This window comes from Rhea americana, unplaced genomic scaffold (genome assembly GCF_003343005.1).
Source record: "Rhea americana isolate MKP2758 unplaced genomic scaffold, rheAme1 scaffold_48, whole genome shotgun sequence".
Classification (NCBI taxonomy): Eukaryota; Metazoa; Chordata; class Aves; order Rheiformes; family Rheidae; genus Rhea; species Rhea americana.
In genome coordinates this window covers 78,320-96,399 of record NW_028186623.1, presented here as the reverse complement: position 1 = coordinate 96,399, position 18,080 = coordinate 78,320, and the positions used below count along the sequence as shown (strand labels likewise).

The 18,080-nt window shown below is 53.1% G+C and overlaps 1 protein-coding gene across 3 annotated transcripts in view; it reads left to right on the top strand.

Annotated features, from left to right (window-relative positions):
• ETS1 (ETS proto-oncogene 1, transcription factor) overlaps positions 1-18,074 on the top strand; it is a 71,326-nt gene extending 53,252 nt beyond the window's left edge. For all 3 annotated transcript variants that reach the window (XM_085316761.1, XM_085316760.1, XM_085316762.1), the window contains 5 exons: positions 1,819-1,896; positions 2,620-2,868; positions 6,508-6,768; positions 17,207-17,325; positions 17,793-18,074. In XM_085316761.1, the coding sequence (XP_085172887.1) occupies positions 1,819-1,896; positions 2,620-2,868; positions 6,508-6,768; positions 17,207-17,325; positions 17,793-18,008 (923 nt within the window). In that variant the 3' untranslated portion in view covers positions 18,009-18,074. The remainder of the gene's footprint in view (positions 1-1,818; positions 1,897-2,619; positions 2,869-6,507; positions 6,769-17,206; positions 17,326-17,792) is intronic.
• The last annotated feature ends 6 nt before the right edge of the window (positions 18,075-18,080 follow it).

Genomic DNA, 18,080 nt, shown 5'->3' with positions numbered 1-18,080 from the left:
AATATCTGTGAAGTGTTTGGAGATTACCTGAAAAGAGCTTCCAAGACACAACCAGCCTCACCCCTAGGACTGATTCCTGTCCACGCTAAGTCATGGGACTCATCTAACTGGTATTACGTCTCAAAACCCCAGAGAGGTCTGGGTCTGTTGTGCTGGGTGCTGCACAAGCGTATTGTGCCAGATAGTCCTTGCCATGTCTCTCGATACGCGAGATGGTCCTCTCTACTTTGCAGCTGGGGATGTGAAGCATAAAGAGATGAAGGTTTCCTCAGGCTCACAAATAAGAGTGAGGGTTCAACTTGTCACTCCCCATCTTTTCCAACCTGGCCAGCCACCCACCAGCATCGCTTGGCCCGGGCGTGCTGAGGGCGGCTGTTAGCTCCCATGGTGGCTGAGCCAAACATAACCAAATATTTGACTTTACCTATAGTTGTCCCACCACTAGCATCAGGTCATGCTGGGACAGGCTATGACCTCAGTGTCCCTCCTATTAACATGCCTCCCTTGTGAGCTCTTTCCGAGAGAGTGACTCATGTACCACAGGCTGCTCAGGGTTTAAAAAAGGCAGGAGCTGGGCAACTTTTCCCTGCATGGATTGGGGTATTTTCAGGCATTATTTTTTTCCAAATTTCTTCCTAAAATAACGTCCTCGGTTACCAGCAGTCAGCAGTGCCCTGCGCTTGACTGTAAGCATAGCTGAAGGTTGCGCTCTTTCTTTGTGGTCACCCACYCTGCCCCTTGGCAGACTCCGTGGGGAGAGGAGCAGAGCATTTCTTATTAGGTCTCTCTGTTTGCACAAACCCTCCTTTTGTTAGAGCATATTTTCCACCCTGCAATCCCCAGGAGAGAGGGCCAAAATTAGGCTCCTTGCAAGCGAACGTGCGTTATCTTTGGTTGATTTCTCTTAAGCCTCAGCAGAATTAAACAGAACCCAGCGTTGTCCGTTTTTTTTTTTTTTTTAATTTATTTTTGTTACCCGCTGCAAAGAAAATAAAATCTCCCATGCTGGTATCTCCGCCTGCGTGCTGTGTTGCAACTGGAGCCCAAATGAGTAAGGTGCTAATGGAAAAAAATGGCCAGGGCTACTGAATGGGAAGGCAAATTCGGCGGCAAGCCTCAGAGTACCAGGGTGCAGGGGAAAAAGCAGTGGAAAGCAGAAAATCTATGCTTTGATGTGCTACATGTTCCTTCGTAGTGAATCATGCCTATATAAAGCCTGCAGCTGTAGGTGCTGTGTATACGTGTGTACAGCATTGAGTATGTGACAGGCGTTGGTCGACGGTCAGTGCAACAAAGCATTTCGGAGCGTAGGATCCTCTGCCTTGCCCAGGTGTAAGGTAGAAGGCCTAAAAATAGAGGCTTTTTCAGGAAAATAGCTATTCTTGTGCAGTGGGTTTTTTCATGAGCTCATACGTGTAACCTTGATAAACAATCATCAAAAGGACGAAAGACAACAAAAATTAAAGGAAGCAAGGAAATTATGCAACCATATTTCAAAACCACCTGGAACCTGATTGAGAAAGGGGTTGAGTTTTTTTGTCTTGTTATGTGTGTTTTTGTTTTTTGTTTTTCTGTTTGTTTTGCCACATTTTGTTTGTTTGGCCAYGCGTGAGGCTAGAATCCCCCAAGGAATCCAAGCGCGTTAGGCACTTGTTTTGGTGGGATTTCGGCACTTACCCCATTTCTGTTCCTTTGAAAGTCCTAGGTTAAACCAGAAAGGAGAATTTAGGAAGTTCAGGCCTATCTGTGTTACAGAAAGTTTTGCAAAGCGTAGTATGCCTATGGACACGTGACATTTGCTTCCTTTTCTCTTTGCAGAAGAGGTGAAACCGTACCCAGCAAACGGAGTGAACGCAGCATATCCAGAATCCCGCTATACTTCCGACTACTTCATTAGTAAGTCCCACTGCTTCAGGACAGAAAAGTGTCCCCTATCGTAGGCTTGTCTGCATCATGTGAGGTCTGCAACCATGCAGTTGTTGCCCTGTCGTGGCAGAGCTTGCAAAATACGTAGCTTGGTCTTTTCTCCTCTTTCTTCTACTCTTCCTAGTGAAACGATTGTGGTAGCATTTATCAGAGAGTCTCAGAGTTAACCTCCAGTGACAGTAGCTGCACGTGATATGTGCTTAAAAGTGTTGATTCAGGATATCTGTAAACTCGGAGCAAATGCCACTTTTGTGTCGTGTTTTGGGTCAGGGTTTTAGAAGCCATCTTTATGTGTCGGTGACTGCCCTGAGATGTCATTATCTGGCTTGGCGAGCTCTGTTTGTTTGAAGTTCAACAGGTCTGGAAAGAGACCTGCTCAACACCCAAGAATATTGGGAATGTTTGTAAATTGGGAATTTATAAAAAAAAAAAAAAAAAAAAAGGAGGGGGGAGCAGTGGGGAAGAGAGCTCTCCTTCTGGATTGCTAGATAAGAACCTGGCAAGGAAAAAGATGGATGATCAATCTGGACCCCTGCGCTTCCCATTGCCGTTGGTTTGGAGATTTTCTATAAGAGAAAAGCATCTGTGATCTCAGTGTGCGGTGGGAGACTTGACGGGGAGTGAACAACACTCTGACTTTCTTCAAGCTGGCCCGGTTCAGGCCGCGTCCTCATGTTCCCGCTCTGCCGGCAGGTTATGGCATCGAGCACGCGCAGTGCGTGCCTCCCTCAGAGTTCTCCGAGCCCAGCTTCATCACCGAGTCCTACCAGACCCTCCATCCCATCAGCTCCGAAGAGCTCCTGTCCCTCAAGTACGAGAACGACTATCCCTCGGTCATCCTGCGGGACCCTGTCCAGACAGAATCCCTGCAGACAGACTACTTCACGATCAAGCAAGAAGTGGTAACGCCAGACAACATGTGCATGGGCCGTGCCAGTCGAGGTAAAGTCAGGCTTCTCCTGGGGTGCTGCTGGGGTTCTTGCTACCTCTACCCATATCAGCGTGGACAAGCGCTGCATTTCCCTCTGTAGGAGATAATCCTTTGCCCAACAGGGAGCCGGGCAACGGCATTAAGGAGGCCTATTTCCCAATGTTTATATTTTGTGGGATTGAACCTCCCAGATAGATCCCTTGATTGTTTTGAGCCCTCCCAGCCTTTTTCTCGGAGGAAAATATTAAGAGGGTATTTCTCTTCTCTGCTCAGCTGTCTGTTTTTACAACATCTGCAAAAATACAACATTTCTGRCTCTCTACTTTGATGTCGAACTTGAGTGAAGTTGAAATAGGCTTAGAAGTTACTAGGGAGGACAGACTGCTGTGTGCTTGTATAAATCTCATTTTCCTAGGAGACCAGGCAAAACCCCACAAATCCTTCACAAGTTCTCATCAGGAATTACTGTCCAAGGCTCTGAAAGCTTTTACACATGATGATCTGAAGTCTTTATCCATTATCACCATTGATTTTGATGGCTGTTTGCTTGAACTGATAATCTCTTCCAGTGAACTCGGACCCTTTGCTTTGTTAGGAGACGCAGATGTCATGTGTTGGGTCAATGACAGAGCCAAATGACCCCCTGAATTCTTGTGCTACAACCCTACATCTCCAAAGAATGATAGGTACATAATTCCTGTTTGAATTGATGGCAACTAAACACCTAAACACTTTGGAGGATCTGAGCCCAAATGCCTTTTCAATTAATATTATTAAATTCTGAACACATGGGGCCCAGATGCCCCACTACACTGTAATTACATTGCTTAGAACTGGGCTGAAGATCTGGCTCGCGGTATCTATTCAAAGCTAAAGTTTAATCCGTAGCKCTCAAAGCCACTTCCAAAGGGGTATCATTATCTCCAGATTCCAGGTAGGGAACCGAAGGCCCAGGGAAGAGATCTGACCTGCCTGCGATCACGCCCTGAATAGAAACCAGGCGTCCCCGCTCTTAAAATTCATTATAGTGGCGTGTTGCTGTGAGCCGGGTTTGATGTCGAATGTTTAAACCCATTCATACAGCACCGAGAGCGGAAGACGCGCTGGTTCCCGGGAGAGCCGGAGCCCCTCGCAGGTCTGCATCGCACAGGCAGTGCTCAGCCGAGCTCGTTTTAAGCTTCTCTTTCTTCCTCCGAGCTGGGAGAGCTAATGATAGGAAAGTTATTATTTACATTATCACCCCTGCTTCTGCTAGCTGAGTGTTAATACGCGAGAGGTGACGATATGGCGAGCCGGATGGGCAGGTGCGTTGTCRTTTTAGGTGGGCTCCTTTTTCTGGGGTGGTGTCTTTCGTTTGTGTCTTCCCTTTTCTCGACCTTCCCTTTCGTGTAGGTGATTTCGTAATAATTCTCATTGAAATGCAATGATTCAGGCCTGCTTTTGCAACTGTACCTTGAGCTTGTTCTCTCTGGCAAACCTAAAAAGGCTCGAGGAGAGAGAAGTAAGAGACCTTAAGCTTGCACAGGGGATCAAGGGCCACAAGTGTTAGCCAACACTTTGACCCTGGTTGGGATTTAAGAAATGCAACAGGCTACAGTYTTGCTTACACAAACACTCATTTCAGCAATGTAGAAGGAAGGGCTTTTGGGTAGTATAAATCCTCCCAGAGTTGCATAGAGAAGCCTTAATATAAACCRGAGTCCAACTTATTTATATTTACATACATTTTTACCTTCCACATCAAGTAACTACATTAAAAGATGAATCAGCCGCAAAACCAAACACTTCAGAAGAAGGAAGGTCRGGATGAAGGTTTTCCAACCAGTCTCATTCTGCCTTTCTTTGTGCAGATGTGAGGAGTTAATTCTTTGGTTCCTTGGGAGTTTTTTCCTTCTGCCTTATCAGCGAAGGTGTCTCTTTGGAAAGTGTAGCTGCCAAAGTCTTAACAAGTTTCTGCTTAGGGGGTGCAATGTGTGCTTTTCAAAGGCTCACAGCTAGGTCAAATTTAGGTGAGTTTTCAGTGAAATGAAAAAAAGTCGTGTCTCTGACGCTGTGGCCATTCCCCTGGGAGATTTTTTATTCCTTTTCTAAAGGAACTTGTGCCCCAGGACTTCTCAGGAAAGTGGTTATGCTGATTAATGGATGTGCACAAAGCAGTGGCTTTTCCCGTTCCAGGATTTGGGAAGTAATTAAACTGCATTTTGTGCAATTCTCAAAAATTAAAAGAAGAGGAAAAAAGAGTTTGAAGCATAGATAATTATCAGGAGAAATATTTGAAGATTAGACCTGTTATAAGTAAGTGGCCAGAAAGCTTTAAAGGGGAAACATTGGGCGTTTTACTACACTAAGCCTCATGAAATCATTTTAAGGGGAGTTTGGGCATCTCAGGTTGGAAAGAAGTCGGGRCTGGCTCGTGAGACCAGTTCATTAGGTTGAAGAGACAGCATCTTCCTGGGATGGGCAGGGAGATGCCTGTAGCTCGGGCCGGGAGTCAGAGGAGAGGCGCCTTTGGCAACGCTCTGCACCCACAGTAGTTAAAGYCGTTTTGCGGCAAGCGCTCTTCAAACTACAACACAACAAGTATCTGGGGGAGCGTGCCAGCGTCGTTCCACGTTCCCGCTCCCTCGTGACTTACTCTCCRGGCCCAAGCTGCCGGTCGCTCTGCCAATGGAAATTTCTCCAGGAGTTCTTGCACAATCCCAGCAGCTGTTTTTAGCCCGGTTTGGGAAATTGGTGAACTTGAATGATCCTGTTACGCTCTTAGCTTGTCAGTAAAGATGTTGAGCAATCRGCAGCGTAAGGGAGATCAGAGAGAGAAATTTCGGTTTGTTCTTGGGATCCTTTTTTAGCTCTCTGTGCTTTTAAGTACAGTGGGTATATTACACTGTCTCTAGCGGGTGTAAATCACCATAGCACTGGTGAGGATCTGGCCTTTTGTATCCTGGTCTTTACTAAAAACACCCCAGAGAGTAGCCTTGATACAACCCAGCTGTGCTCACCTTACCAGAACTGGAAGAATAGCTGTTTGAGCTCCCAGCCTTTGGCTCTCCTCCTCCGTCAAGTCTGCTGCTGTTTGGGGATTTGGGGGGTGGAAGCTGGTTATAACATACRGCAGTAAAAGACCGCTGTATAATTTTGTAGGAAGCAAGACGCTGGGTGTCCAGTGGCCTTGAATATGCCAGAGCAGCATTTATATGGGGTTGGCAGACACTGCATGGGGCTTACGGGAGACCCGTGTCTTTCTGCAGCAGGTGCTAGAGGCCAAATGGGTGGCCCTGGAGTGTACTAGAGGCCTATGTTAAGGCACCTAAACTAGCTAATGTGGAATATTTCTCAAASAGAGGACAATTTCCAGTCCCCCTTGGGCATCTCTCCTGGGTGGATGGTCAGGACTATCTACCTTGCTCTGCAGCTGTAACTTCTCTGGGGCTTGGATGGCTCTGAATTATGCAAATAGTCAACAGATCCGAGCTTCAGGGCTGACTTTTGAGTTTGTTTGGAGGTGAAGCGCGGTGGGACAGCAGCATTTGCCTGGTCGGGTGCCGCCTGCGCAGCGGCCGGGCCAAGCGCCCTTCTCCTGGCTGCGCGGCGTCGCAGCAGCATCGCCCCACCGGCCAGGCGCGTCTCACGTGCCCCTTCCTTCTCGCCAGGTAAACTGGGCGGCCAGGACTCCTTTGAGAGCATAGAGAGCTACGAYAGCTGCGACCGCCTGACGCAGTCCTGGAGCAGCCAGTCCTCCTTCCAGAGCCTCCAGCGCGTCCCCTCCTACGACAGCTTTGACTCGGAGGACTACCCYGCCGCCTTGCCCAACCACAAGCCCAAGGGCACCTTCAAGGACTATGTTCGCGATCGGGCCGATATGAACAAAGACAAGCCCGTCATTCCTGCTGCGGCCCTGGCTGGCTACACAGGTAGGGTCACGCTCTGCCGAGCGGCTGGGGCGGTGCTCGCACCACCTCCGTCTGCAGAGCCTCCACGGTCCGCGGGGTTGCCCAGGGTCGGCGTCGCCAGCCCAGAAGTCGGCGAGCGAGGGCTTTTGGGGTGCCCCGAGGTCGGGCACGCGCTCGGGGGCTCAACGTGGGCGCACCGGCCAGCACGCTGCCCCCAAAGGCTGCGTTTTCGTCAAGCRTGGGCACCCCAGAACTAACTCATGGAGTGTCTAGGATCTGGCGGAGTGCAGGACTTTGGGCTCGCCCCGTCAGCCCCTTATACGAGCTCTCCAGCTGATGTGTTGCCTTTTGCTGATGCCTCTTGCCTATTACTAATGCCTTGCATTTTCATTTATACCTGGATGCCTCCTGGCTGAGCCTTGTAGGCCTGATGATGGCTCTGTATTGCTGAGAGCAGAAGGTACTAGAGAGCCCTCACTTTCCCCCCAGTGCTTTTATGCGACTTGCTGGCTGCTCACTTGTGGTTTCTGATCTTCATCAGGAGCGGCCGCATTTCCAGCATAGCTGCGTGTGATGCAAAATGATCTCATCCTTGTTTGGCATAGAGGAAGCACCTTGTTTTGCTCTTCACGCTGGTGTGAGGCAAGGGTGGCACAGTGCCAAAGCAGACCCAGACATTTTCCATTCTTTGCACTGGGAAAGATGAGAAGGTGTGAGGCTATGGAGACTCCAGCTCTTTATATGACAGCTCTCAGCCCTCCAGCAACCTGGCCATCTCCTGTCCACACGGAGAGAAACCTGGTGTAATGGAGCTTCAAGCTAGGAGGATGCTTTGCTGTTCTTCTGTGCCCATGTCTTTTCCCTGCACTATAGGTTAAATTTGCAGGACAGCCTCCTGGCAGTTCCCTTTTCTCTTGTAAATGCTGATCCCTCCTGCCCTGGTTGGTAGCAGGGCTGTGGCCTGGAGGAACCAAGTGGTGGAAATAGTTTGTGCAGATAAAGATCATCAAAAGGTTCAGAGCAGATCCTGAGGTGTGACTGTCCCTGAAATCTCCTCCCACGCAGGGCTCATCTTAGGGCTGATAACTGTATTTTTTTTTTGTTGGGGGGAGCTGCAGAGGGGAGGGGAGGTGGAGAGATAATTTTAGGAGCTATGTGTAAAAAAGGAAGTGGTTTGTTGCTATAGCTTTAGTTAGAAAGACGACTCAGCCCAGCCTGCTGAATGGGACTGTTTCAAGGAGGCCTATGCAAAATAAGAGTGCGCTGCCATTCCTGAATGGCTCCTGGCAAAGAGAGGCASGAGCGGTAGGAGGGGCTGTGCCCCGGGACACACCGTCGTCGCCCCACCGGTTGACGGAAGTTGATGTTCCTAAGAAAAGAGACCCGSGAGCACTAGCTGCGCTTTTTCTTCCTCTTTTCTCCTGATAGCGCCTTTCACTGGGGCCTGCAAAAGTGTTTTGGGTGCCCAGTGCCTCGGGCAGGAGCRTTGCTCACCTTTTAACAGATAGGGAAACTGAGGCACRGAGGTACTGGCAAAACTGGGGCTTTGTTTTCGGAGCTGGGTAGCGGAACGTTTCGCTCCGCTCTTGGTCCTCCTCATTAGAAAGAGCCGCTGCTGGAGGGGCAGAGTCCCCAGCTGCCTCCGCGAGAGAGGAGCCCAGGTCAGTGCCTGGAACCTGTGGTCTTGTCCAGGAGTATTATCACCCCGAAGAGTGTCCTTGGACTTACACCTCCAGGAGAGTGAGACCTCAGTTRATGCTGTGCCAGAGCAGTTGCAAGTGCTTTGTTCTACACATTTTCCCTTGCCTCATTTCAAGCCCTATTAAGAGCTGGGAAGATAATCCCTTGGCCCAGGTATTTCAGTGATCAATATTTGGGAGCACCTTATTCTTTTTCGTTGCTTGACTTGAAAAAACTTGAAAGGRGAGAGGAAAATTGGAGGCTTCCAGAATCGCTACTCACTTGGAAGTCCTTGGGTTGGAGTGACGCTTGCTTGTTCAGTACTGAAACAGCCACAGCGTGCATTTACCATTGGGAAAGTTCTTTAACAGATAAGCTTTGCAGACATTGACTCCCGAGATGTCACCCACCCCTTTTTAAAGCCTTCTGGCTTGTCAGCACCTTGTATTCTCTGCTGCTAGCCCTGCCTGTGCAAAGGGAGCACAGCACGGGTGCAAAGTGAAGCCCGGTTGCTGTGAAAGCAGGTTACAGCGAGAGCAAGTGATACTACGAGCCGTAAGAGAACTGGGCCCTCTCAGCACAGCTTTGGTGTACAGTAGTTCTGCAAAAGATATCCAGGCTGGCCGGTGAGAAGTCCAAGGCCTCTCTCTCAGTGCAGCTGACCAAGGAGCATGGGGACTCCTGGGCGGGACTCCTGGGTTCTTCTCTTCACTTTGCTTTTGCTTTATTCAGGGTAGGAAGTGCTGTCTAGTGGCTAGAGCAGAGGAACTACAACTCTAGGCTGYGTTTCCAACTCTAGTGAAGAGGTGGAACCTAGTGAATAGACCGGGGAATTACCAGCAGTGGGTACCAAAGCAGCCAGGACTCCTGGTTTCCATTCCTTACTCAGGTGAGGGCATGTCCAACACCAGGCAGCTGGTCACCAACCAGTGGAGCACCCAACGGAGATCCYGAGGTGCCTCAGTGTGCTGTTGTAGGATGTGCAGAGCGAAGGTGGAAGACTAAAGCTTTGGAAGGTCATGACATTCTTTTTCTCCAGGGCTCTCTGTGTTGACTTTAGGAACTTGACAGCATTGTTCAGATTTTGTTACCAAGGGCCTGTTTTGCTGGTGGCCTTGGGAGGTGGCACTGTGCTTTATCACAGCCACAGTAGAGTTCTGATGGTATCTGCCCTAGGAGGCGCATGCTTTGGTGAGAAGGTGCATTTTGGCGGAAGCGCCATTTGCGTTTGATGTGTTCTTCACCCAGCTCGCAAGCAGCTTTTCAAAGCTGCGTTATCTGCCCCCACATCTTGACCTAATTTAACAAGTTGCCATGGTTGCTCAGATAGAGGTTGATGCAATTTTCTTATCTGTTTTGAAGGAGAAATGTAACTGCTCAGGAGTTGGTGAACTTCAGTTTCCATAGCCGCAGGGACCCACAGGGAGGGCAGTCTCTGGACACCTCTGGTTTGGGGGTCAGCTTGAGTCTTGTGTGAAGTGGGATTTTACATTTTTGAAGTGACCTAGCAAATGGAGATAGAGCAGCTCTATTAAAATTAAGCAAGTGTATCTGCTCTGAAGRCAGATGTGCTAGAGTTTACGTTGACTTAATGGAGCTAGTTTTAAACTCCTGTGTTCCTGCAGCAGTGTGATGTTTGGTGTGGGTGGGTGGCTGGCGCGCGGTGCCATGGTGGCACAGATACCTAGCATGCAGACTCAGATACCTCGGTCCTGGAGCCCAGCTGGGTGAAACGGAGCTCGGCTTTGCCTTTGGGCCACCTGCAGTCCTGCCTTTGGCTGCGTCGGAGCCGGATCCTGCAAGCTGCCGGCTCCTGCAGGTGCCACAACTGCCCCATCCTTCGTGATGCTCTGTGTCACCTGGATAAACACTGACAGTCTGCGGCAGAGAAGTGTCCTGCCTGTAGAGAGGGCACGTAGCTCTGACCACACTGCTCTTTGTCTTTTCTGCCCTATTTTTGTTTTTCCACTCCTCTGACCTACTTCTGCTGCCCTTCTCCTAGTCATGCAGGTCTGGAGGAGATTCAAATCCTCCTGATGGCCCTGTGGGTCGTTTGCAGTCGCCACTCTGGGCTGAATTGTTTTCAGCCTCTCTTGAGCACCCTGAGGCGTTTGCGTGGGTTTGTAGGTGAGCTGTGGTGTTTGTTTGCTTTGTGGCATGTAGACCCTCAGCATCTTCTATGCAGGCTGGGGCTTTCCATCTYGCGGCGTAATCTGCGTCGCCGCAATACCTAGAACCCCAGTGGCAAGGCTTTGATGCRCCGAGCTGCTGCTCTAAAGAGCTGAGTAGACAGAGCAGAGCCGAGGTAAGAGGGACAAGAGGGATGAAATGGCTTGTAAGCAAAACTGCCACTGCTCAGGGAACCAAACTGTGATCTCTTTTCTGCAGGGCCRGTATCGCCGCTGGGACACTGTCCTTTGGTCTAGGCCTGGTTAAGAGGTTATTGATGCCTGTGTAGATGAGCTCGGCACCTAAAGGGTTAATGCCCCCTTCCCAGCTAATGTCACACAGGACCTGTCTGTCTCTCTTAGCGACAGATTGATGTTATCTTCGTTATCATGCTGCCCTTAAAGAGGACAGAACATAGCGCAGGAGCTCTCTGAGATGCTATCTCGCCTAAGCACCCAGAAGTGTTTCTGTGTAGCAGAGTGTTTTGCCCAAGCCAGATCCAGCCCTGAGCCTTGCTATCAGCCTCCCCGGTACCATGCAGATATCTCCTAAATGTGCCCAGTAAACCCATCGCCCCCGTCCGAATCGTCCCAGCCTGCAGYGCATGCCTTCGATGAGCCTCTGTTTCTGGGTGATGCTTATCTGTGGCCCAAAAGTGAAAGTGCGCAGCTGCCAATTTGCAAGAAAGTGAAGTTGGCGCCAAAGAAAGTGGGTCTTCTGAGACAGTTTGTGTGCTTCTTCCACTCTTCTTCTTGTTGCCTACGCTGCTGGTCTGAAGCTTCCAGGCAGCGAGCTCCCCAGGTGTGCCCTGGGGGAGGAAGCACATGGCTGTCACTGGCGCAGGAAAGACTGTCAGCGGCAGCGTTCCCAACCCCTCTCCTGTCAGGCTCTGGAGCCTCTGGTGTCCTTGACATCAAGAACCTGTGCAGTTGCTTTCCGAGAAACACGAGGCCTGCGCCCCGCTCTCACGGGCGGCGGAGCGCGCCAGGAGGTGAATCTGAGCTGCCTGGCGAATGGGCATCCGCAGGCTCTTGTGTCTTGGTCAGGGGAATTCAGAGATGCAGGTAGCTGCCCCAGCTGTCAGAAGAAACGTAGCAGCACCTCTAAACCCTGCAAGATGCTGGTGATGGTGTCAGCTCACTTGTTCCGGCTCATATGCTTTACCTGCCCCTGCAGAGTGAGTACTCGGCAGCTTCCCCTGCCCGCTTTCTGCCTCCAGTGCCGAGAGCCCCTCAGCTCTACGAATTAAGCAGAGCTTTTCTCATCACAAGGTGGGAAACTCAAGGGTGGGGCTCAGGGTTGCTTCAGTGGCTCAYGATCCACCTGCCAGACGTGTGCAAATGACAGTGAAATCAGCCGCATGCAACGCTGCCCAACCGTGACTGCAGCTCAGCTCCTACAGGAGCTGCTGCAGCCGCCAGCAGCAGCTTCTGTGCAGCCCGGAGATGCTGCTGAAGTGGCAACTGCTGCTTAGTCCCTCCTTCGAGCAATGAATCAGACTGTCGCATGGCAGCTCCCGTGAGCCTTGCTGTGCTGGGGCTGAACTGCGCCTGCAGGACCAACTTTATGAGGGAGGTGGAAAGTTCACRAAGACCCTTTTGCTCCACCGGTCGCCCCATGGATGAGAGCAGTCTTCCCAGTACATCCTAGCAATAAGGGAGATGCACAGGAAAATCTGAGCTGGCACAGAGTGGCCCATCTGGCCACTATCCTGTCTGTAACGGTGGCCAGAAGCAGATGGCACGTTAAGGAAGGGTGCTTTCTGGGTCTTCTGAGCACACTTTCTTCAAGCCTGCTCTTCAAAGACACTTTGATCCGAGCTTCGCTGCTGTCCTCCCTACCTATGCAAATTGGCATCTCGCTACAATGTGACTAACCRAGCCAGTCTGGGCAAGAGATGGGAGGCAAGAGGAGTTGGTGTGACAAGGAGGCGATGGAGATGAGCTGCGCCTTCGCCGTTCCCCATGCTCACTCAGCGTGGCCATGGGGGATCTGGCTCCCGCTGCACCTCCACTGCCCGCTGCAGTGGCGTCGAAGCGGGGCTTGGGCGCGGAGAGCGCGTGGCAGGAGCAAAGGCTGTTTTGGAGATGTTGCTATGCCCAATTGTTTTGTTTGATTGGAACCACAAACCACATAGCGAGAAGAATAGGTGCGCCGCACGCAGGGTTTTTGTAGTTTTTTTTTTTCTGTTTTCCTTCTTTCAAACGGAGGCCGTTGGGAGGGGTGGGGGTGTCAAGCCGGCTCAAGAGAAGGGGCRATGACGTGTTCGGTGCTGGGCCTTCCCAAGCACAGTGCCAGCGCCTGCCTGCCCGATGCGGGCTGGTACCAACGTCACTGCGAGTGAAAGTGGCCGGCGTGGGTGTGCTGCAGCGGGGTGAGGAAGGGCTTGCAGGAGGGCCGGGTGGTGTGCTCTGCTGCACTGCGGCAACCTCCTTGCTGCAGGCTGGCTCTGCTGGGGCACCGGCTGCCAGTGAACAACGGCAAAGCCGCAGTTTCTTCCAGCTCACACCTACCCAACCTACCCTGCTTATTTTGTCCTGTTGGTCTCAGTTGTTCTTGCCCAACCTTTTAGGACACCAGAAGCTCCTCTTCATTAGTGAGGCTCCTAAAAACCTTATAAAAACGAGGCGCTGCCGCAAATTGCGGCAGCACATCCCATCGTGGCCAACGCTTCTGTGTCACTGGCGCTTTGGAGTCACTTCTGAGAGAGCCGGCAGCGGGTGGGCAAGGTGCTTCTCCAGGTCTGAATTTTAAGCTGGCGAGTCACAAACGCCACATTCATTTGACTCCGTGGGGAACGTTTAGCTTGGCAGAGCTGTCTTGCCCAGCCTCGGTTTTGGTTTGAAAGCTGAGGCTTGCAAAGCACTTCTCGCAAAGGGGCTGGAGGAATGCTGCAGACTGTGTATTTTGGTTTGAAATCCCTCCGCAGCTGTGGAAGGAGGTGCTGCAGGATCTCACAGGGCGGCGTAGGACCTTACATTGTGGCCGGGCGTTCTCCGGTAGGACTGAGCAAGGGCTAAGGGTGGACCGAGAGGTCTGCAGCCTCCGGCGGAGGGCTGCCGCGGCGCGCACAGGCTTCCCGCTGTAGCCGCCTGGCCTCAGCAGGCTTCAGAGGCATATTTTCCCCGTGACGCCGGAGCATTCCTGCAGGGTGACGCTTGCCAGCGGGCCCCCGCTGAAGGACCCTCTTCAGTGCCACCGAGGCGAGACAGGGCCCCCTTTGTGAAGGCCCTTTGGCGGGCCGGCCCCTCCGGCGGGCGCTATTCTTAGCAGCCTCCCGCGCGGTGCCGGAGGGGATGTCGGGGCGACCGGGCTCCGGGAAGCCCCGGGATGCGTAATGTGGGAGCAGTGCCATAAAGGGTGGCTTGTGCCCTCCCCCCCTGCGCCGGCGGAGCGGCCCGGCGGCGTCGGCTCCTCCTCGCGTGCAGAACGAGGCACGCTCTCGCTCTCGTGGCCGGCCGGGCTGAGCCGTGGCCGGAGGCACCGTCTGGGCTCCGGTGGCGCCCAGCACGCTCCACCCCAGGAAGGTGCGGGGACGAGCTTTCCCCGGGCTCCGGTGCGCTTAGGTCCGCCCAGGACCTGCTGCGGATGGTGGGATGGGAAGAAGCGGAAGGGAGAGCCGGCGTCTAGTTTCGGAGATGGCTAACGGCCCCAGGAAGGAAGCGTTTTCCAGATGAGATTGGAGTTAGCCGTGTTGCTAAAGAAAATGCTGGTGGCAGTTGTTGTTTGAAGATAACGAAGGCAGCAGCTCGTGGGCCGGCGCGCAGCAGCCTGGCTCCGCTGCCTTCGTGGAGGTGGTGGCACCGTGCGTGTTTACACCAAGAAGCGGTGTGGACGGGGCGTYTTGGTGGGGAATTCCAGCCTCGGTCCGGGCACGGGTGGAAGGGATGAGCCAGAAGTGGTGGAAAACAGGCTCTGAAGCATCGCGGTTGCCCCCGCAGCTGTGGAGACGGCGGAGGTGGGTGGACTCCTCTGGGCGAGCAGAAGGCTTCRGCCTCCGCTGCCTTGGCCTCTCGCAGCGTGCGTGTTTCCAGGAGCAGCCTGCCTCCCTTTCAAAGAGAGGGTGATAAATTGCTGGGTTTCCCGACTCCTCGCCGTGCCAGCTGGCAGCCGAGCACGCGAGCGCCAAGCGCGAACTGTTCCGGCCGCTCGGTTAGGGACGCTTTTCTCCACAAGCCTTTGAAGCCCTGAAAGCCTCCAGCAAAGCCGGGGTGACCCGAGGCTGCTTGGAGGGCCGTGGTTTGCAAAGAGCCTGGTGCCCAGGCAATAAATTTCCATCCATTTTGCTTTGGGAAGGGAGTAAAAGAAAAAAAAAAAAATCCTTGTTCTTTAGCTAGGAGGGAGGGAAATCGGTGAGAGGTGGCGGTTCTGGTCTTGCTTCGGTCTTGCAGCCTCAGGCTGTTTCTGTGCTCGCCGGAGTTGGGTGCTGGCTGCCCCGCTGCACCTGGAGGATTGGTGTAAAGCTGGACGGGATGGGAGAAATTGGAGCCCCCGTGTAAGCCCACCTGCGATTCCTCTTGGGAGGCCTGCGGAGCTGAAAGGACCTTTTGCCTCGTGCAACCCCCTGAGGGTTCCCCGCATCCGAAGCTCGTCGCGATCGCTAAACTCTGCCCGAGGCGCGGTGGCATCTCGGGCCAGGGCTTGGGGCGCTTCCGCTGCCAGCGCGCCGCCCGCGCCGCGTGAGCGGGAGACACGGCGTGGCTCCGACTCCCGTCTCCGCCGGAGAGGCAGCAAGCGGCGCCGTCGTTGAGTCACCGTCCTGGCAGGCGTTTCCGCCGCGGACACCTGGCTGGAGCCTTTCCCCGCCGGACGGTTCCTTCCGCCCCCGGACCCGCGGGCGAGCGGGGAGGCGCTGCGCRCCCTCCGCTCCGGCTCGCCCGCGGGTCCGTGATGACCCGCGCGCCGGCACGAGAGGCTGCCAGCCGGCCGGGGATCGCTGGAGGCCCGTGGCTTGCTTCAGCCCGTCCCGCCTGCTGTCTGATCCGGGTGAATCGTTCCCTCTGACTTCTGGCTCTCATTATTATTATTATTATTGTTGTTATTATTACCGATATTTTCTATGCTCCATTTAAATATATCAAAACCTTTCCYGAAACCTGTTGCCCAACGTTTCGGGCGCGGCCACATCTGAAAGTTGCTCATCAAAGAGGTTTTGGCTTGAGGGCTTCTCTTTTAGCTTTGATTGGGACACCGGTGCAAAGAAGAGATAAGCGTTCTGAAATCCCTCAGTGTACAGCAGCAATCGAGCCAAAGGCTGCGCTCTGGGTACCGTGCCGGAGCCRTAGGGCCCCGGACCGCGAGGCCCGGCAAGACGCTAGGGTTGTGTTTTGAAGTTACCTCTTCGGTTGGTGGTTTTGACGTCAGACCCTGGCCGCTCCTTGTTTCGTGCAGGTAGGCAGGCTCTGAGAGACGCCGGGTTGTGTCGGGCGGGACGGGGGAGATYGGTGCCCTTCGGAGGCTTCGGAGCACGCTGCTTTTGGAGGTGTTTCTTAGCCCGCTCGACAAATTGCTGTTGGCCAGGGTTAATGCCCAGGTGAAATACAGGCAACAGTGTTGTAGAGAGAGGCTGGTCATGACTTGAACGTATGTGGCAAGGGATGATTTGCAGCGGCTCTTGGCTCTCTGGCTGGATTAGGAGAACCAGCAGCTGCAGGGAATTTGCTTAGACCTGGTTGGCCTGTGCCAGCTCTTCTGTCATGCCAAAGTGTGCTTAGGACAGAGCAGCTGCTCTACCCGAGAGCTGGGGCTTGCTGGATTCCCTGGCCAGAAGGTGCCTTTAAAGAGAGTGATGGTAATATCTGCCAGTCCTCAGCTGGAAGACCTCCCTCCCACCCAGCACGCRGGGCTACCAGCCCGCTGAACTAGCCAGCCCTTGCCTTGCTGCACTCCAGCAACCYGCTGATCCCGGGGAGCTGAGGCAGTCCGTTCCTGCAGAGACATGCCCTGGAAAGAGGCCAAATAATTTTCATACCTGGGTCCCCTTTATCTCAGTAAACAGTCACGGAGCAAAGAGTCAAGGTCGGGAAGCAGGAGTCTGCTGGAGTTCATGCAATGGCCAGGAGCTTTTTGGCACGTAGGAAATGGTGGTGCTCCTGTGCCAAAACGATTACTCCTCACTGTTTGGATGCCAGAAAAATAATCCTATTTATGTAACTCTGAGTGAAGCATTCCAGTGCATGAATATTCAGCTTTTGCTGCAAATAGGAAGCTCTTTTACCTTCAGGATTTAACTCTCAAGCTGTCATCTCAGCCCAGATCTCGCCCTTTGGCCGCTGATGCTTTTTTTTTTGATAGCAGGAAGGCTTTTTTTTTGTTTCAGTGAGCACCATTTGTTCTTACAAGAACATTGGTCTTACAAGACTGACGGATGGAGCCCCTCGGGTTAACCGTGGAGGAAATCAGAAACCCCGGGTTTCCAGTGCGAGGCAGATGAAAGGGTGGTGGACCTTCTCGCGCCGAGAGAAGAACTGCCGGCGCAACTCAGCGCAGACGAACGCATATTCTTTTTGCATGTGATTTCTTTTCCCCTGGGTGAGCCCCAGGGGTGGGCCAGAAGGGGCCATTCCTTTCCTGGGCATTAATGTCTCATGTCTCCTTTGCGTTTTTCTAGGCAGTGGACCCATCCAACTGTGGCAATTCCTGCTGGAACTGCTCACTGACAAGTCCTGTCAGTCCTTCATCAGCTGGACGGGCGATGGCTGGGAATTCAAGCTTTCCGACCCGGATGAGGTAGAGCGCGCGGCCAACCCTCCTGCCCTCCCTTCGTGGCTGCGATTTGGGCGGTCGCGTTACTGTTCTCCGGTCTATGCATAGAGGAACGCAGCAACTTAGAGCTTAACGGAGTGCTCGTTAAAGAGCAGCTACTAATTGGGCTGTGGTAGGACCTGGGAGAGCCAACGTTGAAGGGGAGCAGACGAGATTGCGCAGAAAGAGCGGCGTAGCGCCAACGCTCTTCGTGGAGGAGCGAGACGTAGGCAGCGAGGAGGTGGGACTTCCCACGGGTGTCSCCTCCGGCCCTTATATATCCTCGTGGAGCCCTCCCCACTCTCCCCGAGGGTCGTTTCGGCCGCGGAGGTTGGGTTTCCTAAGCTTTAACGCTTTTGCGTCCCGAGTCCGCCCGGGGACCGCGGGCAACCCCTTTCCCRTCCCTCGGCTCCCCGGTTCCTCTGCTTGACTCTCGGCCACCCCTCTCCCAGGTGGCCAGGCGGTGGGGCAAGCGGAAAAACAAGCCCAAGATGAACTACGAGAAGCTGAGCCGCGGCCTGCGCTACTACTACGACAAGAACATCATCCACAAGACGGCCGGGAAGCGCTACGTCTACCGCTTCGTCTGCGACCTGCAGAGCCTGCTGGGCTACACGCCCGAGGAGCTCCACGCCATGCTGGACGTCAAGCCGGACGCCGACGAGTGAAGCCGGCCAGCCGTCGCCTCGCGTCGTTCCGGAGAGTCGGCGGGACTTTTTTTTTTTCTTTTTTTTTTTGGG